This window comes from Ranitomeya imitator, chromosome 2 (genome assembly GCF_032444005.1).
Source record: "Ranitomeya imitator isolate aRanImi1 chromosome 2, aRanImi1.pri, whole genome shotgun sequence".
Lineage (NCBI taxonomy): Eukaryota > Metazoa > Chordata > Amphibia > Anura > Dendrobatidae > Ranitomeya > Ranitomeya imitator.
The window spans coordinates 759,346,558-759,370,546 of NC_091283.1; the positions used below are offsets into that span (position 1 = coordinate 759,346,558).

General features: G+C 46.8%; 1 protein-coding gene across 1 annotated transcript in view; it reads right to left on the reverse strand.

The window, feature by feature from the left end:
• Positions 1-1,773: 1,773 nt before the first annotated feature.
• The window catches only part of LOC138667754 (beta-microseminoprotein-like), a 28,222-nt gene continuing 6,006 nt past the window's right edge, over positions 1,774-23,989 (reverse strand). Inside the window, exons 3-4 of the mRNA XM_069755850.1 lie at positions 12,099-12,201; positions 1,774-2,106 (exon numbers count right to left, since the gene is read on the reverse strand). Of these exons, the coding sequence (XP_069611951.1) occupies positions 1,977-2,106; positions 12,099-12,201 (233 nt within the window). The 3' untranslated portion in view covers positions 1,774-1,976. The remainder of the gene's footprint in view (positions 2,107-12,098; positions 12,202-23,989) is intronic.

Consider the following 23,989-nt stretch of genomic DNA (forward strand, 5'->3'; position numbering starts at 1 on the left):
ACTTACCCTCCTCTGGCGCCGTGGCAACCAGCAGAGTCCTGTACACGGAGGTCCTCCCGATCTATCATGTGATCCCTGACTCCTCCCATCCTGTGACCTAATCATAGGTCCTGTTCGCACAGAGCAGCCATTACGTGGTGTGCTGCTCTGCTGATGCAGCCTGTGCAGGGACTCAGGGAGCTCTCAGCTGACCGGGTGATATCACATTACCTCCCAACCAGTGCGGGACAATTAATGTCCTGCCCAGGATCGCGGGGCTGACTGTCAAAATCTGGACAGTCCCGCTGGATCCGGGACGGTTGGGAGGTATGGGAATGTGATGTTGAGAGAGACATGGAATGTGATGGGGGAGAAACATGGAATAGAGGATGGCACATGGAAGGCAATATGGGGCCCATTGTATTATATGGAGAACTATATGGGAATCTAGGGGGATCAATAGGACAAATATTACTGTGTAAAGGCTGCATAGTTATGAAGTATGCTTTTCTGTGACCCCACTGAATATTTAATATGTAACCCGCTCCGTCCACTTCTTTGAAAGCAGTGGAGTAATGTGTGAACCCGCTCTGTTTACTTCTATGGTAGCAGTAATGTAGTGGACACAGCGGGGTCACATATTACACCACTGCTCCCATAGAAGTGGATGGAGCAGTGTCACACATTGCACCACTGCTCTGATAGAAGTGGACGGAGAGAGGCCACACATTAATTGCCCGCCTTACCCCCTCCAAAAAATAATATTTAATGGGGTCACACATTTCACTACTGCTCCCTTAGAAATGTGTTAGAAATGTGTGACCCTGCTCTGTCCACTTCTATGGATGCAGTGGTGTAATGCGTGAACCTGCTCTTTCCACTTCTATTGGAGCAGTAGTGTAATGTGTGACCCTGCCCCGTCCAATTCTTTGGGAGCAGTGATGTAATGCGTGACCCTGTTACGTCCACTTATATGAGAGCAGTAGTGTAATGTGTGACTCTACTCTGTCCACTTCTATGGGAACAGTGTTGTAATGTGTAATAACCGCTTTCTCTACTTCTATGGGAGCAGTGGTGTAATGTGTAATAACCGCTTTCTCTACTTCTATGGGAGCAGTGGTGTAATGTATCTACTTCTGTCTACTTCTATGGAAGTAGTAATATAGCGGATGGAGCGGGGTCACACATTACATCACTGGCCCCATAGAAGTGGACGGAGAGGGGTCAGTGTATCTAATCCCATTCTGTGTGATACACTCCGCTGAGCCCAATATCTAATCCCATCATGTGATAAACTACAAATGGTTCTCTATATAATCCTAGTGTGTGTTACTCTAAACGTATCTAATTGTACAAGTGATACACCTCACGTATCTAACCCCAGCTTGTGATACAGGGAGCAGCACTAACTGATTCGGTGCTGCCGGCCAGCCCTGGTGAAAGTGTACTTGTCAGTATCACTTTGCAGTCACCAACAAAATAGCTCCTCACTGTGACCCTAAACTTCATCCTCTGTTATTCCTTAGCAAACACCCAGAAGGGGAGGAGAGGAGACGTCACACATGTGACCAGACCCCGCCCACATTTACTGCAGTTGTAATGTGAGCTAGTTGTACATTGTACACTAGGTTTTCATGGCAAATTTCAGAAGCTGCTCCCCCTAGTGTTTATAAGTGGAAGTTGTTGAAAATGGTTTTTTTTTAAGTCACCTTTCCTTTAACATTTTTATATAGACTGGCTGTGAGTGATACATCACTGATATCCTTAAAAAGCTGAGAACATACAGAAATCTATGTGGTTAAAGTTTGCTTATTTTTAATTCATTGTTAAGAATGGAAGTTTTATATACTCACCCCTTCTATTACTGAAGTGTTGATATTTTATATATTGCAGCCTGAATACAGTAAGATTTATTTATGCTAATATTTGATTTTATTCCATGCTACATATTATGCGTTGTCCAATTTATTGGTCTTATTTTAATATGAACATCAAATTTAAGCGACCCAAGAATCAACTTCGCACATTTCTCCGGAGTTGTCCTTTCGCTTAACTTCCATTTGACAGGTCTTCTTGTTGAGAACTGCTGCACAATTTTCTGGATCTTTTAAAACTGGTCTTGCGTACCTGAAAGAAAGCAAAGATACATTCACGTTAAACTATATTAGTCTAAATGGGCAGACCGCCAAAGTAATAAAGAAAGTTGGACAAATTATCATAAGGAGAGGCGAGAAGAGTGGAGCGCCCGCTAGGACCATGGAGTACTTGGTACCGGGTCCGGTGGTACTTAAAGGGGTGGTCACAGTGGCAGTGACCCGGTCCATGTCCCTGGGCGTCCAGTTAAAGGGGGTGTGAATGAAAGTGGAAATAAAGTCTTTAACGGATAATTTGTGACGCCACCTGTGGTGTTCGGCCAGGATGGCCGACGCTGCTTAAAGGAACCACTGGGGCTGATGGTTATGCAGCTTGGATTGTTCTGCTCCCCACAGGTGGAGCGGGGCCCCAGGGCTACCTGGTACAGTTGGTAAGGGATGGTAAACGATGGGGTGCAGGACTGATGGTGCAGGTAATGATTGAGGAACACAAGGGTGGCAGTTTCCTTTACCTTTTACTGATGAAATACAGGTACAGTCCAGGGTACAGATAAGAGGTGATGATGGGATCTTGGCAGCCTGGAAGCAACTTCCGATCCACCTAAGAAGGTGGGTTCGGAGGCCTTCCTTCTGCACTTTGTACTCTTGACCCTTGCTGCCAGAAGCTTTGCACAAGTCCTCTCAGTGTCTGTACACCCAACCCATATGACTGACAGCCTGAGCCAGTCATGGGCACTGCCTTCTCACTGGCAGCCCCAAGCTCCTGACCTGCTGTGTTGCCTCCGGGTGTCAGTTGGGGACAGGAGACTTGGGATCTCCTGCCCTCCGGATTCGGTAGCTGGGTATGCAATCCTCTCACCACCATGGACTCCGGTGTCCGGTCTCTAAGCGCCTCATCTTGAGGTGAGCCCAATCACAGCTCCCCACCCCAGGCTCCTCTCTTCTTGCCTCCACACACACACAATACTCTCCTCTAGCCCCACCCCAGGCCACAATTTATAGGGAAGCTCCCCTGAAGCCGGTTTAGAGCTCCCCCTTCTGGTCTAAAGTCAGGAAGGTTTTGCATGTAATTGTTACCTGATTAGGGAATCCCTCCTTGCATCCAGGGATGACATCACCCCCCCCGGGAGGAAGGCAATGCTATTGTGGCAACTGGACTCATGGGGTGCCACAAGAGCTCCCTATTCTCTACAGAAAACATACAGGTTATAAACACCATCGGGCAGATTTGTTCAAAAAAATAAATGGTGTTTCTGGTGTCTGTTATGGTTTGCAGTGCCGACATCACACTGAGCTCAGAGCCACTCAGCTTGTTGTCAATTTACTAGAGCCAAATGCTACCTAGTGCACTAGTTGAGGCCCAGGTATTTCAGTTCCCACAATGAACTTTTGTTGAGTTTTTCACACTGCAGAATATCTGCACCTATTACACAGGTCTGCAAAAAAAATTTTTTCAAGAGCTGTTTTGGTTATTCCACGTAGTCTTTATGTTTTTAAACACGCTGAATCCGAAAATTACCTCCGTTTTGGCATAGGACACACGTTTTCTTACAATTTAAGTAACTATGTTAAATAAGACAATACCTCAAAATAAATTAAAATAGACTCATAAAATTAATTTTTTATTACAAATGTTTCATGAAAATCATTTTTTAACTGCAATGAGCTCACTAACACACTAAAATCAATTCTTCTTCCTTGTGAGGCTTCTCTTGGTACATTTACGCTTGTGAGTAGCATCTGGAATGTCTCTCTGAAGCGTCCAACAGTAGTCTGCCATCATTGCAATGCTCCCTCTTCCCTGGTATCTTCTTTCCATCTCTTTAATGTCCTGGTGGAATCGTTCACCTTGCTCTTCACTCACAGCTCCCAAAATTTTCAGGAAAGTTGTCAAGGTGGGAATGGAGTAAATGCACTTTGAAACTCATCAGGCAACCTAAAGCTTGAAATGCTTTCAGCATTCGTCCGACGATTTCTTTGTAGTCAGGGTCTTTGTTATTGCCTAAAAATTTCTCTACGACCCCTTTAAATGCAAACCACCCTTCTTTTTGAGGATATTCACCACAAATATAACAGAAACTGTCAGGCGAATTAATACACTTCCGCTGAGCCATAATGCTAATTTTGGGAAACACGGTAGAATATGACGAGCTAACACAAACTGAGATGAAAAAGTGTGAACAGGCGAGAACCAAGATAAAACAATTGAATCAAGCCCGGGCATGTCAGAGCCTGCTCGCTCAGCTTGCAACATGTTGATGCTGGTTTCATTAGCTCACTCTGAAAGTTCTTTTCTTTGAAAGTTATATTTTTTTGGCATTGTATATCTTCAATGCATTGATGTGAATTAATTAATAGTAATTTTGACTTTCAAAACCCTAAGATAAAAATACCAAAAATTGAGAAAAATATACTAAATTTGAAGAGAATTTTGCATTTTGTGGCAAATCCTGACGTCCAGGATTTTTTTCAATATTTTTTTCGTTTTCAGCACACCAAAATACATGGAAATTAGATGAAAATAATCAAACAGCTTTTTAGTCGCAGACCTGTGTTATTAAAATTAGATTACTTGCATTTGGTTACTGATGTGGTGCAAGGTACCAAAGCCTACATATAATTGCAACTGCTACACTGCCTATAGACAATCCAGCTATGAGACATAAGTGACTTAGGCCATGTTCACACTATCAGTATTTGGTCAGTATTTTACAACAGTATTTGTAAGTAAAAATCAGGTGAAGAAAAGTCAGAGAAAAAGTATAATAGAAACACGTAACCACTTCTGAATTTTTGACCCAGTCCTGATTTTGGCTTACAAATACTGATGTGAAATGCTGACCAAATACTGCCAGTGTGACCGTAGCCCTAAAGAAGTTGTCCACTGCTAGGACAACTCTTCTCATTCCCTTCACTTGACCCCCCAAAAATAATAAAGCCTATACTCCCCTCCCGTGCTGGCGCTGTTCCCGTGGTGTCAACACTCGCTAACTCTGGTGCTCCAGTGCTGTTGTTGTGAAACGTGGTTCCCGGTGCCCAATCAGCGCTGGCGTCACTGTCCTCACCTCCTGTCAAATTGAGCATACAGAGGAAGTCCGACATTAGCTGCAGCCCAGACTTCCTCTTCCAGTTCGATTTGTCCGAAGGCGGGTGGAGCGCCCCCAAGGGCTAGGAGTACTCGGTACCGGGTCCTTCGGATCTCGGGGGGATGTCACGGTGACTGACCCTCGGGAGGTCCATGGTAAAAGGGAAAGGTCTTTAAAGGGGAAATGTTCGTGACGCCACCTGTGGTATTCGGTCAGAGTGACCAACGCTGCTTTAAGGCGTCCACTGGGGTGATGTTATGGCAGCTAGATGGTATACCTTCCCACAGGTGAAGTATGTCCCAAGGTCTTCCCAGTGTGTAGATGGTGGATGGTGTGAGGCGCAGTGAAGAACGAGGACACAAGGTTGCAGTCTCTTTACCTTTTACTGAAGGCTTCAGCATCCACAGTCCAGAGCACCAGATCACAGGGCAGGCAGAGTCCGGCCAGTTTGGAGGCAAATCCAGAGTCCCCTTATCCAGATAGAAATCAGTAGCCTTCCTCCAGCGCCTTGGTGTTGAAGTACCTTAATGCTAAGCCTCTCATAAGGACCTCACAGATGTTGTAGACGTTATCTCTCTCTCTGTCCCACAGATGGATAGGACAAACCCGTATGACCGATGGCTTGAGGCTTTTTACAGAGACTCTATCATGCCCCGGCCTCTCGTGGGTGCCACCTTGCCTCCTGGGTATAGGGCGGATCAGTAACTTGCAATTAGCGGTCCTGCCGGTCTCTGGAGCAAGGCATAAAGGACTGTTGCTCCCTTGGTGTCCCGGCTACAGGGATCCTGCGCCTCAGAAGAAGGCAGCCTGTGCGGGGCAGAACTCCTTCTGGTATCCACTCCTTTGCTATGACTTCTTCACCCTCTCTACAATACAGTTCTCTGTTCGTGTCCTTTCTTACAAAATGTCCCACGTGGGGCAGGCGCAGCTCCGTGACCTTCTGTCTGGGACTCTGACAGGCTCCCACCCCTGTCAGGGACCAACTACCTGAGCGAAGCTCAGCCAGCAACTGCCTCACTTCCTCTCCAGGACACCAGTTTTACCAAAGTGTGAAGAGTGCCCTAATAAATAGGAGCATAGCTCCCCCTGGTGGACTGGAGTATGAAATGTGTTGTATGTTTGTGGTACCTGGCAAAGAGATCTCCTTTATTGCCTCCAAACGTAACATCACTCCCCCCTAGAGGAGAATGATATTACAACAAAAACCAGGACCCTGGGGCGCTGCAAAGGGACAGTGACGCTAGCGCTGATCGGGTGCTGGTGTCACATCTCACAACTAAAGCACAAGAGCCCCAGGAGAGCGAGTGCCAACACCGTGACAACTGTTCCAGCATGGGATGTGATCATAGGCTTTTATTTTGTGGGTGCCAAACATTTTGATCAAGATGGGGTTGTGCTAGCAGTGGACAACCTCTTTAAGGGAATATTCCCATCTCTTAGATCCTATCCTAATATGTAGTAGGTGTAATAATAATAATAATATTAGCAAATACCTCCAATTTGAAATGTAGAATACAGTGGGTACAGACAGTATTCAGACCCCTTTAAATTTTTCACTCTTTGTTTCATTGTAGCCATTTGGTAAATTCAAAAAAGTTATTTTTTTTCTCATTAATGTACATTCTGATACAGGAAAGAAATATATCTTGGTACCGTGTTACCCAGTAGATAGAAAAATATTTAGAATTGAGAGTCCTCAGTGGTTGATACCTTTTAATGGCTAACTGAAAAGATGGTAACAAATTAAATTTGTTACCATCTTTTCAGTTAGCCATTAAAAGGTATCAACCACTGAGGACTCTCAATTCTAAATATTTTTCTAATGTACATTCTGCACCCCATCTTAACTGAGAAAAAAACAGAATAGTAATTTTTGCAAGTTTATTAAAAAAAGAAAACACGAAATATCACATAAGTATTCAGACCCTTTGCTCAGACACTCATATTTAAGTCACATGCTGTCCATTTCCTTGAGATGGTTCTACTCCTTCATTGGAGTCCAGCTATGTTTAATTAAACTGATAGGACTTGATTTGGAAAGGCACACACCTGTCTATATAAGACCTCACAGCAGTGCATGTCAGACCAAATGAGAATCATGAGGTCAAAGGAACTGGTCAAGGAGTTCAGAGACAATTGTGGGAGGCACAGATCTGGCCAAGGTTACAAAAGAATTTCTGTAGTACTCAAGGTTCCTAAGAACACAGTGGCCTCCATTGTCCTTAAATGGAAGCAGTTTGGGACCACCATAAGTCTTCCTAGGCCTAGCCACGCAACCAAACTGAGCAATCGTGGGAGAAGAGCCTCGGTGAGAGAGGTAAAGAAGAACCCCAAGATCACTGTGGCTGAGCTCCAGAGATGCAGTAGGGAGATGGGAGAAAGTTCCACAAAGTCAACTATCACTGCGGCCCTCCACCAGTTGGGCCTTTATGGCAGAGTGGCCCGACGGAAGCCTCTCCTCAGTGTAAGACATATGAAAGCTTGCATAGAGTTTGCTAAAAAACACATAAAGGACTCCCAGACTATGAGATATAAGATTCTCTGGTCTGATGAGATGAAGATAGACCTTTTTTGTGATAATTATAAGCAGTATGTGTGGAGAAAACCAGGCACTGCTCATCACCTGCCCAATACAATTCCAACAGTGAAGCATGGTGGTGGCAGCATCTTTCTATGGGGGTGTTTTTCAGCTGCTGGGACCAGATGACTGGTTGTCATTGAAGGTGTAACAACTCTGCTGGCATCACAGCATGGCCTCACATCTCTCACACAATCTTACCCACTGCTCCAGGCCATGATGTGCTTTCTCTTTAATGCCATCTCCATGTTCTGTGTCTCTGCTCTGTACATGCTTCATGGCTATGTGTATAGGGGGCCGGCGCCTGAACTCTCTGGTTCTTATAGGAATCAGGTGCATCTGTCTAATCAGTTCCTGACCAATTACCAAGAGGCCTCCTGTATATAGTGCAGCTCCACCCTGTGGTCTGGTCCTGTGCAATGTGTTAGCTCAGTTAGTGTTTAGCTGCTGAGTTTGCCTGGCCTTGCTCTGAGTTATTCCCTCTGAGCTTTTCTCTGTGCTTTTGCCTTGTTCTTGCAGTCCGCCCTCCAGGAGGCAGAATATCCTGGTCCCTGTGTCTTTGTCCCTGTGTCTTGTTCTATTGCCTTGTCTGTACTTTGTCTGTTCTCGGTCTCCTTTTCTGTGGCTTTCTTCCCTGCTTTCTTTCCTTGTGTTTTCTGTCTGCTTTCACTCCGCACTCTTGCGGCTCTGTACTTAGACCTTGCTTCGCACTCTCTGGCTTTGCTCTGTGGCTCCGCTCTTTGCGGTTCTATCTGGCCCCGCTCTTTGCGGTACTATCTGGCTCCGCCTCCTGTGTTTCTGCACTTGGCTCCGTCTCTGCTCTTGGCGTTACCTCCAGCATCTCCGCTCTTGGCTCCGCCTCCAGCGTCTCCGCTCTTGGCTCCGCCTCCAGCGTCTCCGCTCTTGGCTCCGCCTCCAGCGTCTCCGCTCTTGGCTCCGCCTCCAGCGTTTCCGCTCTTGGCTCCGCCTCCAGCATCTCCGCTCTTGGCTCCGCCTCCAGCGTCTCCGCTCTTGGCTCCGCTTCCAGCGTCTCCGCCCTTGGCTCCGCCTCTTGCGGCTCCGTCCTTGGCTCTGCCTTCTCCTTCTCTTCTCTTAGTTCCACCTTCTACTTGTTACTTGGTCCTCCTGTGTGAACAGGTCCCTACCTGTTCCTTCATTCTCCTTTCCTTCTGGCTTGTTTCCGTACCTGCATCTTCTGTGTGTACAGGTCCCTACCTGTTCCTTCATCACACTCACAATAGGACTGCACTCGGGTGTCATCAGAGTGCAGCCTGATTCATACATCACATCAGCCCGTCCTGTGTATCCTGTGTTCCTGCCGTTCCTGCCCTGCCTTCCAGTCCTGTGTTCTCTGCAGTGCCTCCCAATCCTGTGTTCCTGCCAGTCCTGTGTTCCTGCTGTCCTAGCCAGTCCTGTTTCCTGCCGTGTCTCTGCCAGCCCTGAGTTCTCTGCCGTGTCTCTGCCAGCCCTGTCTCAGCCGTGCCAGCCTACTCGTCTGTGTTCCAGCCGTGCTCTTCTGCCAGTCCTGCCTAATGCCCGCACCAATCCAGGTGTTCCTGTCTCCCAAGTGGGATCAGCAGCCACAGCCAGACACCACCCTGGAGTAGCACCTGGCAGCTGCCTGCTGCACAAGCCTGTCCTCACCATCAGAGGCTCCAGTGAAAACCCGGGCAGCTGTCGTAGTCACGCCCCTTGCAGGGTAGTCGGGTTTGTGGCACAGTGGGGCCACAAAACCCCCGAGCTCACGCCCACCAGTCAGGGCGTGAGCGTGACAGAAGGATACATGAATGTGGCCAAGTACAGAGATATCCTGGATCAAAACCTCTTCCAGAGTGCTCTGGGCCTCAGACTTGGCTGAAGGTTCACCTTCCAACAAGACAATGACCCTAAGCACACAGCTAAAATAACAGGAGTGGCTTCAGAACAACTCTGTGACCATTCTTGTCTGGCCCAGCCAGAGCCCTGATCTAAATCCAATTGAGCATCTCTGGAGAGACCTGAAAATGGCTGTCCACCAACATTCACCATCCAACCTGACGGAACTGGAGAGAATCTGCAAGGAAGAATGGCAGAGGATCCCCAAATCCAGGTGTGAAAAACTTGTTGCATCATTCCCAAGAAGACTCACGGCTGTACTAGCTCAAAAGGGGGCATCTACTCAATACCAGACAAAGGGTCTGAATACTTATGACCATGTAATATTTCAGTTTTTCTTTTTTAATACATTTGCAAAAATTTCAAAATTTCTGTTTTTTTTTTCAGTCACGATGGAGTGCAGAGTGTACATTAATGAGAAAAAAAAGTCAACTATTTTGAATTTTCCTAATGGCTGAAATGAAACAAAGAGTGAAAAATTTAAAGGGGTCTAAATACTTTCCTTACCCACTGTAGTTCTCTTGATTCGCTATGGCACTTACCCCATCTTCAGGGCATTGCAGTAGCTTAGATATCTATGGTTACAACCAGTCATATAGTGACAATTAGTTGTTAGTGGTCATAACCATGGATACCTGTTACTTCAATGCCCTGCACATGGGGTAAGCGACATAGCGAATATTGGGATAGGAGCTTGGAGATGGGAATACCCCCTTAATGAGGGAAAAAAACAATAAAAAAAACTGCTTAAGGCCTCACTCCGACGTCCATGATTTTTCCTTGTATGTAAAAATGCAGAACATTGTTCATCAATGTTTTGGCTCTAATTTTCAGCAGTGTTTGTTCAGTGTGTCAGGTTTTAACATCAGAGATTTTTACAGATGAAAAAATAAATTAATAAATTAATAAGATAAATATAAAACTTCTCCATTGTAATTTATTTAGCCATCCATGTGCTGTCTGTGATTTTCATGGATTCTTAAGGTACCGTTACATTAAGCGACGCTGCAGCGATATAGACAACGATGCCGATCGCTGCAGCGTCGCTGTTTAGTCGTTGTGTGGTCGCTGGAGAGCTGTCACACAGACAGCTCTCCAGCGACCAACGATGCCGAAGTCCCCGGGTAACCAGGGTAAACATCGGGTTACTAAGCACAGGGCCGCGCTTACTAACACGATGTTTACCCTGGTTACCATTGTAAATGTAAAAAAAAAAACCACTACATACTTACATTCCGGTGTCTGTCGCGTCCCCTGGCGTCCACTTCCCTGCACTGTGTAAGCGCCGGCCGTAAAGCAGAGCGGTGACGTCACCGCTGTGCTCTGCTTTACGGCCGGCCGGCGCTGACACGGCGCTTAGTAACCCGATGTTTACCCTGGTTACAAGTGAACACATCGCTGGATCAGCGTCACACATGCCCATTCAGCGATGTCTGCGGGAGATCCAGCGACAAAATAAAGTTCTGGCCTTCTAGCTCCGACCAGCGATGTCACAGCAGGATCCTGATCGCTGCTGCGTGTCAAACACAACGATATCGCTATCCAGGACGCTGCAACGTCACGGATCGCTATCGTTATTGTTCTAAAGTTGCTCAGTGTGAAGGTACCTTAGACTTGTATGGATCAGTTTTATACATGATTCAGATTTTAAAAAAAAAAACACATAACCTTGATTTTATACGGACCACTTGGTCTGCAAAGAAATACGGACATGTGGACAGCCCCAGCAACTATAATGAGAGCTTGTACTACCCATGAAAATCACACACAGAACAAATCCATGAATCACGGATGGCTGAATGAGGCTATAGGATATTTTAGGGCCCTTACAAACTGCCATATATAGAATGAAATATGGAGGTAATGAATGTGACTTCTGATATTTTTCTATTACTGCATTTTCTATCATAAGCCGTATTACTTAAGTATAGAGCATTGTTTCTAGGGTAGAATACAATACTGTTCTGTAATACAGCTGCATAAAAGCCAGATCTGTCATAAAAAATTATGTTTTTGCAATGTTTGCCTGCTCACTAAAGACTGATAAATCCTGGTCTTAATTGGGGTCATTTGAAAAAACCTAAATTAACAGAAATTACCATATGGAACCCTTGACATTTCTAGTTAAGCTATTGGTAGTATTTTACTTGTAACTGGAGGGATGAATGTAAAATAAAATATGGCCTTACTGCTAAACAAAGGTTAAAGAGGTCGTCCTCTACTTCTTCATTGATAATCTATCCTTGCGGAGCGGTCTGTCTTCTGATAATGGCTGTGGCAGGGCATTACACATCTGCCTTCAGGATTTGAATGGGAGGCGATATGTAGTATCATGCAACGGCCACTTCCAGAAGACTGAGCAGCTCTGCAAGTAAGTATTTGTGGCTGTCGGACCCCGGTCGATCAGACATTGACGACTTATCGTAAAGATAGGTCATCAATGAAAAAGTAGTGGACAACCTCTTTAAATAAAGAATAAATACTTACTTAGTGCAGCAACTTATGCATTCGGCATCACATTTGCATGTAGTGCAATCACTTTCCTCCCACTCTTCTCCCAGAGTATGAAAATCACCATCCTTCCAGCAACCTGAAAAATGATGCATCATAATGTAATCTCGTAGTGTTAATACAGTTATGCTTAAAAGATTACATACCCCGGGAGAATGTTTGCTTTCTTGGCCTTTTTTCAGAGAATATGAATGATAACACCAAAACTTTTTCTCCACTCATGGTTGGGTGAAGCCATTTATTGTCAAACTACTGTGTATTCTCTTTTTAAATCATAATGACAACCTAAAACATCCAAATGACCCTGATCAAAAGTTCACATGCCCTAATGATTTTGGCCTGATGACACGCACAGAAGTTTGAATGGCTACTAAAGGTAACATCCTCACCTATGACCTGGGACAAAAGCCAAGAAAATTGTTCGGGATGCAAAGTTGGTATTACTAAAGATGATCTAGTTGGACCTTTTTTGGTTGAAGATCGACTGACAATCAACTTCTCAACCTACTGTCAGTTATTAGAAGACACTTTCTTCAAGCAGTCGTACAGGAAAAAGTGTATCTTTCAAGAAAACCATGATTTGTATACAGGACAATGCGCCATCACATGCATTAAAGTCTATAAGGGCATTAAAGGTTAAAAAAGATAATGACAAGGCCCATCCCTCACTTGACCTAAAACCTTTTGAGAAACTATGGGCCCTTTGTAAAGGAACTGTCAGCACAGGATAACTGTTCATATAGGTGCTCGATGCTCCATGGCCGGGCCAATCATTTATATACACCTTCCCACCTGATTGTTTTCCATATACCTCTGCCCTTCTTTGACTCTATTAAGCAAAAAAGAGGGGGGTGAAGGTTGAGGGACAACAATCAGGTGTGTGATGCAGCGGTAGGACCATACACAGTGAAACGGCAGTTACCCAAGCAAGTTCAAACAAAATGTTCTTTTATTGTGTTACTTCACACAGTCAATATAGTATACGGATTCTTCATACAGTCCATTAATAATGCATGGCTATATGATACAGTCAATACACAGGCCGAACTTCCCTCTGTCCAGTTTCCCTGGGTGACTGCACGCCGATAACAAGTCTCTGTGCTCACTCAGCGCACTGCACTCTTTATCCTCTGGAGTGCAGCCGGGTACATATAAGACAGCCCAAGACGCAGTGTGTCAGTCTCTCTGGTTCCTTTAGCCTCTGTGTTGCTCCACATAGAGAGAGCTCTGCAGTAAACTGCCCTGTCTGCTTCCAAGAACACACTGACACACCTCCCCCCTACTACAGTCACTGCTTCACTTTTCTAATTACAGCCACACCTGTGTCTGTAGAATGCCCTCATGGCCTCACTACGCTTCCATGCACATTCTGGAGAGCACATACAGTGCCCCCTAGCTGTAACATGGGTCACTGCCTCACATATCCTCCCCCCTGTTCATAGCTGTGGGGTTGAACATTTGTTACCCCGTAAGGGTGAAAGACAGGGCATCGGTATGCCCCCCTGACATCCCCGCTCAACATTACATTAAGAAACCAAAGTAGGGACCGGAACCATCGATTGGCGCACGCATCCCTCCCGTTTCTCCTCCATATTTCATTACGGAACACCCACCCCGATCTCCACTGCAGAAGCCAAACCCTCTTTTCTGATTAATCGCAGATTTGGGCCAGTTTTGGGTGGTCTTTACTTTGTTTACTTCAGGGTTAAGGTTCACTAACCCCACGGGTCATCCTGTCACCTAAGTATCTGCTTTTGGGCCCCTGGTACCGTTTCCTCTGAACTCTTACCCGTGCCTCAGTGACTATATCACGCTGAAATGCCGCGGACCGCGCAACTCTGAGCATATATCTGTACTACGCTGCATCTGAACCTGAGCCTCCCGACACTGCTGTCTAGCTAGTGCTCTATCTAATTTACCCTGACCGCCGGCCCCATCCTTGACCGGTGCCAGAGGGTTCCTCGTGCGCATGTCCCCAGTCGCCTCTGCGACCATACACTCTTGGCTCTTCTCATACCTGCGTCTTCTATATCTGCGTCTCCGAAAGGGACCCTGGATCTGAGCTGTCCCGACCTTTCCAGGGAACACCTCCGGCTCAGGGTTCAATGGGGCCCCACAACCTCTAGAGGGAGCCTATTGGGATTACACTCTGTCCCTAGGTTGGTGACCCCTATGGCAGGTATCTCAATATCTTTGGGTTCTGCACCCGGTACAACACTTTCCTTGAGAGGGTTGACCCTGGTCTCCCACAGGGACCAAAACAGGGGCAAATCTCTCCCCAACACAGCCCCATATGAAAGCGTCTTCACCACTCCCACCACATGTTTAATGTCCCCACATGGTGTGGAAACTTTAACCTCCATGGTCGGGTACTCTGGGATTTCCCCGTGGATACCCATCACCTCCACTTTCGGTCCTTTGGGGTTATCACCGGCAATAAGGGACCCATGAACCAAGGTCACTATGCTCCTCTAGTCCAGGAGGACCTCTGTTTGGTACCCGTTCACAAGTACCTGGCACAGCTGGGATTCGCTGTCAGCAGTGCCTGTAGTGGTGGTACCGATTGGCTGAGCATACATAGAAATACGGCGACCATACCTGCAGTCCATGGGTTCAGACACCAAAGGGCAGTTAGCAGCCACATGGCCGGGCCCTTGGCAGTGCCAACACCTGATCGCTGCGGCACGACTGTGCCCAGGTACCGTTTTAGTTTTCCCCAGCTCCTGAGCTGGGGAAACCTTACGTGACAGCCGAAATGGAGCAGTGTCCTGTATAAAGTCCTGAGTGGCTGTATATCACTCTACCAGTCCCACCACTTCACCCAGAATGCCTAGGTCCCCTTGTCCCACCCAACGCTGTATGGCTGCTGGCAGAGCCCTCACCAGGCGGTCAACCACCACCCTCTCTACCATCTAGAATGGGGTTAATGTCTCAGGCTGAAGCCATTTTTTAACCAGTTGCAGCAAGTCATGTGCCTGAGATCGGGAAGGGCGAGTCTCGGAAAAGGACGACTGGAACACCCGTTGGGCCCGCACATATGTATTAACCCCCAGTCTAACAAGGATCTCACCTTTCAGCTTCCCATAGTCCATTTCATCGTCCTGACTGAGGTCTATGACGGCTTTCTGGGCATCTCCCGTAAGGAAATTGGACACCACCTCAGCCCACTGAGTCACCGGCAAGCTCTCCCGCACCGCAGTATGTTCAAAGATGGTGAGAAAAGCCTCCATGTCTTCCTCAGGCTCCATCTTCCTCAGCGCTGACCAGACCTTGTACTGTGCCTCAGACCGGAATGCTGTCCCTGGTGAACCTGCCTCTCCCATAGCCGCGATCTGCTGCATCAACAATTCAGTAGTCTGCTGCTGTTGCTGCTTTTGTAGCACCAACTGTTGCCGCTGCAACTGCAGCGCCTCTTGCTGCTGCTGCTGTGAGCGGGCAAACTGCTTCAAAAGCTCCTCCATTTTATCAGCTGGCTTAAACTGTTGCTTTGCAGGCTTAATCACTGACATGCAGTACGCTTTGGGTATGCCTCAGTTCACATGGCCCCAGGGGTGGATTAAGGGTAGCCAGGGCCCCGGGCTGTTCACACACTGTGGGCCCCCTCGGTCATGTGACGGGGGTCATGTGACGGGGGTCATGTGACGGGGGTCATGATATACCCGAACCAGATTATTCAAGAAAAATGGCCGGGCCCTACTCTACTGTAACCTATTAAATATTTGTTAAAATCTACAATACAATTTAGGTATATCTTGACCAATAATATCACATACAAGGAACAAATACCACCGCACCATGTCAAGACCACATATTACCACTTGGTGACCAAATAGCACATACAAGGGACAAATACCACAACACCATTTCCAGACCACATATTACCACCACATAGTGACTGAATACTACAATACTGATCAGTAATAAAAAAAAAAAAATCACAATACTATCACCGTAAGTGCCAGTATTCACAGGAGATCTGTAATTAGTATGCAGTGTCTGTGTAGAGGTAATACAGAGATCACTGGTGGTATTATACACAGGAGCTCTGTATATAATGTATAGGTAATACAGTGATCACTGGTGACATTGTACACAGGACCGCTGTATATAGTATATAGTGTATAGTGTCAGTGTATAGGTAACACTGACTCACCAGTGACGTCTCTAGGTGAAGTCCTTCATCTTTCATCCAGCACAGACCGCCATCATTTCTTCCAGCCAGGACTCGTTTCTGCAGGAGATAACACAGTTATCTCGAGCTCCGCTTGCAGAACACATTACTTAAATTTTTCACAACTTCTACATTACACCACATGAAGATAAAAAGGCGATATAGTGTCACTCTGCACAGTAACAGGACCGCCCCCCCATTTAAAACAGTATACTCAAAAAATAAAATAAATACATCACTGCAGTAATAATATCTCTTAATTAGCCCCTATGGTAATAATATTCCCCATCCTGGCCCCGTGTGTCTCATTCCTGGCTCCAGCCATATGTTCTCCCATCCTGCACTCATGAGTATCCATTCTACACCATATGATCTCCCCATCCTGCCCCATCTGTCTCCATCGTATCCATCCTGCCCCATGATCCAATCCTGCCCCATGTCTCCAATCATGCCCCGTGTCTACATTCTGCCCATGCCTCCAGTCCTGCCCCCAGTGTGTCCAGCATATTACCCCCAGTGTGTCCAGCATATTACCCCCAGTGTCTCCAGCAATCTGCCCCAGTATGTCCAGCATATTGCCCCCAGACAGTGTGTCCAGCAATCTGCCCCAGTGTGTCCAGCATATTACCACCAGTGTGTCCAGCAATCTGGCCCAGTGTCTCCAGCATTGCCCCAGTGTGTCCAGCAATCATCTGCCCCAGTGTTTCCAGCATATTACCCCCAGTGTGTCCAGCATATTACCCCCAGTGTGTCCAGCAATCTGCCCCAGTGTCTCTAGCAATCTGCCCCAGTGTCTCCAGCAATCTGCCCCCAGTGTCTCCAGCAATCTGCCTCCAGTGTCTCCAGCAATCTGCCCCCAGTGTCTCCAGCAATCTGCCCCCAGTGTGTCCTCCAGCAATCTGCCCCCAGTGTCTCCAGCAATCTGCCCCCAGTGTCTCCAGCAATCTGCCCCCAGTGTGTCCTCCAGCAATCTGCCCCACTGTCTCCAGCAATCTGCCCCACTGTCTCCAGCAATCTGCCCCACTGTCTCCAGCATTGCCCCCAGTGTGTCCTCCAGCATTGCCCCCCAGTGTGTCCTCCAGCAATCTGCCCCACTGTCTCCAGCATTGCCCCCAGTGTGTCCTCCAGCATTGCCCCCCAGTGTGTCCTCCAGCAATCTGCCCCACTGTCTCCAGCATTGCCCCACTGTCTCCAGCATTGCCCCCAGTGTGTCCTCCAATCTGCCCCAGTGTCTCCAGCATTGCCCCCCAGTGTGTCCTCCAGCATTGCCCCACAGTGTGTCCTCCAGCATTCCCCCCCCAGTGTGTCCTCCAATCTGCCCCACTGTCTCCAGCATTGCCCCCAGTGTGTCCTCCAATCTGCCCCAGTGTCTCCAGCATTGCCATTAGTGTGTCCTCCAATCTGCCCCAGTGTCTCCAGCATTGCCCCCCAGTGTGTCCTCCAATCTGCCCCACTGTCTCCAGCATTGCCCCCAGTGTGTCCTCCAATCTACCCCACTGTCTCCAGCATTGCCCCCAGTGTGTCCTCCAATCTGCCCCAGTGTCTCCAGCATTGCCCCACAGTGTGTCGTCCAGCATTGCCCCACAGTGTGTCCTCCAGCATTGCCCCACAGTGTGTCCTCCAGCATTGCCCCCAGTGTGTCCTCCAATCTGCCCCAGTGTCTCCAGCATTGCCCTTAGTGTGTCCTCCAATCTGCCCCACTGTCTCCAGCATTGCCCCCAGTGTGTCCTCCAATCTGCCCCACTGTCTCCAGCATTGCCCCCAGTGTGTCCTCCAATCTGCCCCAGTGTCTCCAGCATTGCCCCACAGTGTGTCCTCCAGCATTGCCCCCAGTGTGTCCTCCAATCTGCCCCAGTGTCTCCAGCATTGCCCTTAGTGTGTCCTCCAATCTGCCCCAGTGTCTCCAGCATTGCCCCCCAGTGTGTCCTCCAATCTGCCCCAGTGTCTCCAGCATTGCCCCCAGTGTGTCCTCCAATCTGCCCCAGTGTCTCCAGCATTGCCCCCCAGTGTGTCCTCCAGCATTGCCCCCCAGTGTGTCCTTCAGCATTGCCCCCCAGTGTGTCCACCGATAACTGATCCAAAAAAAAACAAAAAACCAAGCAGTTTCCTCACCTGTCCGCGCTCCAGGCGGCGAGCTCCCTGCAGCAGCGCACACTCGCCGGCGACTGACAATGACGTCAGAAGCCGGCGACGTGTGCGCTGCGGCCGACTTCAGCTGCCAACCTCCAATTGGCTGGCGGCTGTTGTTGTTAACTATTGATGTGCGGGCGCGTGCCCGCACGTCAATAGGAAACCACCGCAGCGCCAGAAAGGGCCCGGTGAGCAGATGAGAAGGGGCCCGATGCGGGCCCCCTCTCTCTGCCCACCGGGTCCGGGGGCACACAAACGCCGCCCGGCGGGCAGTCACAGACGATTAGCGGAGGGTCAATCTGTGCGGTAGCCCAGGGCCCCCCCAGACCACTGGGCCCTGGGCTACCGCCCTTATTGACCCTCTGATAATCCGCCCCTGCATGGCCCGCATTCTTTCCACAATATGTGATGCAGCGGTAGGACCATACACCGTGAAACAGCAGTGACCCAAGCAAGTTCAAACAAAACGTTCTTTTATTGTGTTACTTCACACAGTCAATACAGTATATGGCTTCTTCATACAGTCCATTAATAATGACGATGCAGTCAATACACAGGCCGAACCTCCCTCTGTCCAGTTTCCCTGGGTGGCTGTACGCCGGTAACAAGTCTCTGTACTCACTCAGCGCACTGCACTCTTTATCCTCTGGAGTGCAGCCGGGTACACATAAGACAGCCCAAGACACAGTGTGTCAGTCCCTCTGGTTCCTTTAGCCTATGTGTTGTTCCACACAGAGAGAGCTCTGCAAACAACTGCCCTGTCTGCTTCCAAGAACACACTGACACACTTCCCCCCTACTACAGGGCTTTTTAATCAGTCACTGCTTCACTATTCTAATTACAGCCACACCTGTGTCTGTAGTACACCCTCATGGCCTCACTACGCTTCCATGCACATTCTGAAAGCACATACAGCGCACCCTAGCTGTAACAGGTGTCACTGCCTCACAGGTGGGAATGTGTTTAAAAATTATTGGCCCTGTTGTGATGTTTCAAGCATCTGTACTTGGATTGAACAGTCATTTTGTGCTGCTAGAGTCCCTTTCAACAAGAAATTTACAGTGAAGGAAACAAGTCCTCCCCTCTGAACACTGTCTGGAAGGCTGTGGTTGGTGCTGCCCAAAAAGTTGATCATCAACAGATTAACCCTTTTTTGACTTCGGGCATAATAGTATGCTGATGTCGAACTCCCCCTATTTGGTGAAGGCACATGACAGCTGATCTATACAGCTGACGTGCCCGCAACAGCCGCAGGTGGAATTGTGATCCACCTGCAGCTGTGTACTAGTTAAATGCCGCTGTCAATTACTGACAGAAGCATTTAACTCGCGTTTACCGAAAGTGCATTGTAAATCCCGCCCATTGGTGACTTCGTCACATGATCATGGGTCACCGATGGGTTGGCATGGCAACCAGAGGTCTGAAGCAATGAGCATTTCGGCTACACACAGGTGATCTGATCATCGCCTGTCTGTAGCAGAGGCGATCAAAGTACTGCAGCTTCTAGTCTCCCATGAAGACTATTGAAGCATGCAAAAGCTAAAAAAAATGGTTTTAAAAATAATAAAAAATAAAAAAATATAAAAAGTTCAAATCGCCCCTCTTCGCCCCATTCAAAATAAAACAATAAAAAATTCAAATATACACATATTTGGTATTGCCGCTTCAGAATCGCCCAATCTATCAATATATAAAAAGAATTAACCCGATTGCTAAACGGCGTAACAAGAAAATTTTTTGGTTGCTGCTTCATTGCAATAAAATGCAATAATGGGCAATCTAAAGATCGTATCCACACTAGAATGGTATCAATAAAAACGCGCAGAAAATACTTGCCACTCAACCACTTAAATAAAAAAGAACCTAGACATGTTTGGTGTCTCTGAGCTTGTAATGCCATGGAGAATCATATTGGCAGGGCAAGTTAAGCATTTAGTGAACATGGTAAAAAAAAAAACCCACAGTGGAATTGCATTTTTTTTTGCAATTTCACCCCACTTGGAATTTTTTTGTTTTCCAGTACATGATATGTTAAAACCAATGCTGTAGTTCAAAATTACAACTTGTCCCGCAAATTACAAGCCCTCACATGGCCATATTGACCAAAAATAAAAAAAGTTATGGCTCTGGGAAGAAGGGAAACAAAAAACACAAAAACAGAAATAACCTCTGGTCGTGAAAGGGTTAAGAAACTGACACACTCCATGGATGGAAAGCTTATGGCTGTTAGTGAAAAGAAGGGCGACTCATAGTGGTCACTGATATTTTTTTTTTTATAAATGTCAGAAACGTATTTTTGTGCCTTTTGAGTTGTTTAGTTATTACTTTCACTGTAACAGATGAAAATAAATTATTGAGATGGGAAAATTCATGGTTTTCATAATTTACATTGCATAATCTAATATATAATTGCCTAGAATACTACTTCCTGCAATTTGTGCCAACTTCCGTGGCTTTGTCCGGAGCTAATGTCCGGAGCTAATGTCCGGAGCTAATGTCCGGAGATAAGTGACGTCAACAGTGTCCAGTGTCTGATTGGTTGCCGCCTTCTGCGAGCGACCAATCAGAAACGTGCCGTACTGTGACACACTCCGCCCGCCATTTTGGTGTGATTTTTGAATTTTTACCTCACAGCAAGTTTCTACTGCGTGGAGGCGGGCCCAGTGACGTTGCTCTTCAAGCTCCTGCCGAATTTCGTCAAAAAAATGATAATACCATTTACCAAAACTATATATACAGTGGGGCAAAAAAGTATTTAGTCAGTCAGCAATAGTGCAAGTTCCACCACTTAAAAAGATGAGAGGCGTCTGTAATTTACATCATAGGTAGACCTCAACTATGGGAGACAAACTGAGAAAAAAAAATCCAGAAAATCACATTGTCTGTTTTTTTATCATTTTTTTTGCATATCATGGTGGAAAATAAGTATTTGGTCAGAAACAAACAATCAAGATTTCTGGCTCTCACAGACCTGTAACTTCTTCTTTAAGAGTCTCCTCTTTCCTCCACTCATTACCTGTAGTAATGGCACCTGTTTAAACTTGTTATCAGTATAAAAAGAAACCTGTGCACACCCTCAAACAGTCTGACTCCAAACTCCACTATGGTGAAGACCAAAGAGCTGTCAAAGGACACCAGAAACAAAATTGTAGCCCTGCACCAGGCTGGGAAGACTGAATCTGCAATAGCCAACCAGCTTGGAGTGAAGAAATCAACAGTGGGAGCAATAATTAGAAAATGGAAGACATACAAGACCACTGATAATCTCCCTCGATCTGGGGCTCCACGCAAAATCCCACCCCGTGGGGTCAGAATGATCACAAGAACGGTGAGCAAAAATCCCAGAACCACGCGGGGGGACCTAGTGAATGAACTGCAGAGAGCTGGGACCAATGTAACAAGGCCTACCATAAGTAACACACTATGCCACCATGGACTCAGATCCTGCAGTGCCAGACGTGTCCCACTGCTTAAGCCAGTACATGTCCGGGCCCGTCTGAAGTTTGCTAGAGAGCATTTGGATGATCCAGAGGAGTTTTGGGAGAATGTCCTATGGTCTGATGAAACCAAACTGGAACTGTTTGGTAGAAACGCAACTTGTCGTGTTTGGAGGAAAAAGAATACTGAGTTGCATCCATCAAACACCATACCTACTGTAAAGCATGGTGGTGGAAACATCATGCTTTGGGGCTGTTTCTCTGCAAAGGGGCCAGGACGACTGATCCGGGTACATGAAAGAATGAATGGGGCCATGTATCGTGAGATTTTGAGTGCAAACCTCCTTCCATCAGCAAGGGCATTGAAGATGAAACATGGCTGGGTCTTTCAACATGGCAATGATCCAAAGCACACCGCCAGGGCAACGAAGGAGTGGCTTCGTAAGAAGCATTTCAAGGTCCTGGAGTGGCCTAGCCAGTCTCCAGATCTCAACCCTATAGAAAACCTTTGGAGGGAGTTGAAAGTCCGTGTTGCCAAGCGAAAAGCCAAAAACATCACTGCTCTAGAGGAGATCTGTATGGAGGAATGGGCCAACATACCAACAACAGTGTGTGGCAACCTTGTGAAGACTTACAGAAAATGTTTGACCTCTGTCATTGCCAACAAAGGATATATTACAAAGTATTGAGATGAAATTTTGTTTCTGACCAAATACTTATTTTCCACCATAATATGCAAATAAAATGTTAAAAAAACAGACAATGTGATTTTCTGGATTTTTTTTTCTCAGTTTGTCTCCCATAGTTGAGGTCTACCTATGATGTAAATTACAGACGCCTCTCATCTTTTTAAGTGGTGGAACTTGCACTATTGCTGACTGACTAAATACTTTTTTGCCCCACTGTATTTAGTTGTGAAGTGGTTCAGTGACATTTTCACACCAATTTTGAACTTTTGTTTGGTGTTTTCTCCATATACTGCCTATTATTTTTGTTCTTTCTTACTATTATTTATTAATTGTATTATTCTTACATTTGAATAAATAAAGTATATATGGATTCTAGACTCCCGATTCTTTAGAATCGGGCTGCCATCTAGTAATAGATATTCTCCTAAGGCTGGGATCACACATACGCGAGATACGGCCGAGTCTCGCAGGTGAAAACCCAGCTCTGGCACCGGGACTTGGGAGCGGAGCGTGCAGCTCCATGTGTTGCTGTGCGGCTGCACGCTCCGCTCCGGAGTGCCGGTGCCAGAGCTGGGTTTTCACCTGCGAGACTCGGCCGTGTCTCGCGTATGTGTGATCCCGGCCTAAGAAAGACAAAACATCGTTTCCACTTTTTTAAATATTCAGATTTGTTAACCTTTTGGATCAACTGACAGCTATGTAATTGTCCAGCAATAAAATTAATCACCAAAAATATAAATAGCTAAATTGTGCGCACAGTGCTCAGCCCATATACCTAAAGTCAAGACATAGTGCCACAGAGCACATCTACTGCAGTGTCACATAGCAAATTGCTCCTATTATGATGAACATACCATAGTATCATATGACAACATAATGCCTCACAACAAAGTAAAACTGAGGTATCTATAAGGCCTCTTTCACACGTTAGTGTCTCCGGTACGTGTACTGACAGTTTTCTGACGTACCGGAGACACTGACACATGTAGACCCATTCAAATGAATGGGTCTATGGACATGTCTCCGTGTTTTCACGGACTGTGTGTCCGTGTGCAAAATACGGAGACATGTCCGCTTTTCTCCGGCAGCACGTACCACAATACGTCCTGCACACGTGCACACAGAGAACAGTGTGCACTCTCCTCCGTGTGCATGTACCGCCTGCAGGAGAGACAGCGCTACAGTAAGCGCTGTCCCCTGCTTTTGGTACTGAAGCCGGCATTCATTCCTTATCTCCAGCAGCATTCGCTGGAGAGAAGGAATGAAAAATCAAGGTTTTTTGTGTTTTTTTTCTTAAAAATAAAGTTTGTGGGTCACCTCCCGCCTCCCATCTCCTGTGCGCCTGCCCGCTTGCCTAGAAATACTCACCCAGCTCTTGCAATGTCTCCTCTCAGCGGCCGCCGGCAGCTTGTCCTGAATATGCGCATATTCATCACTGTA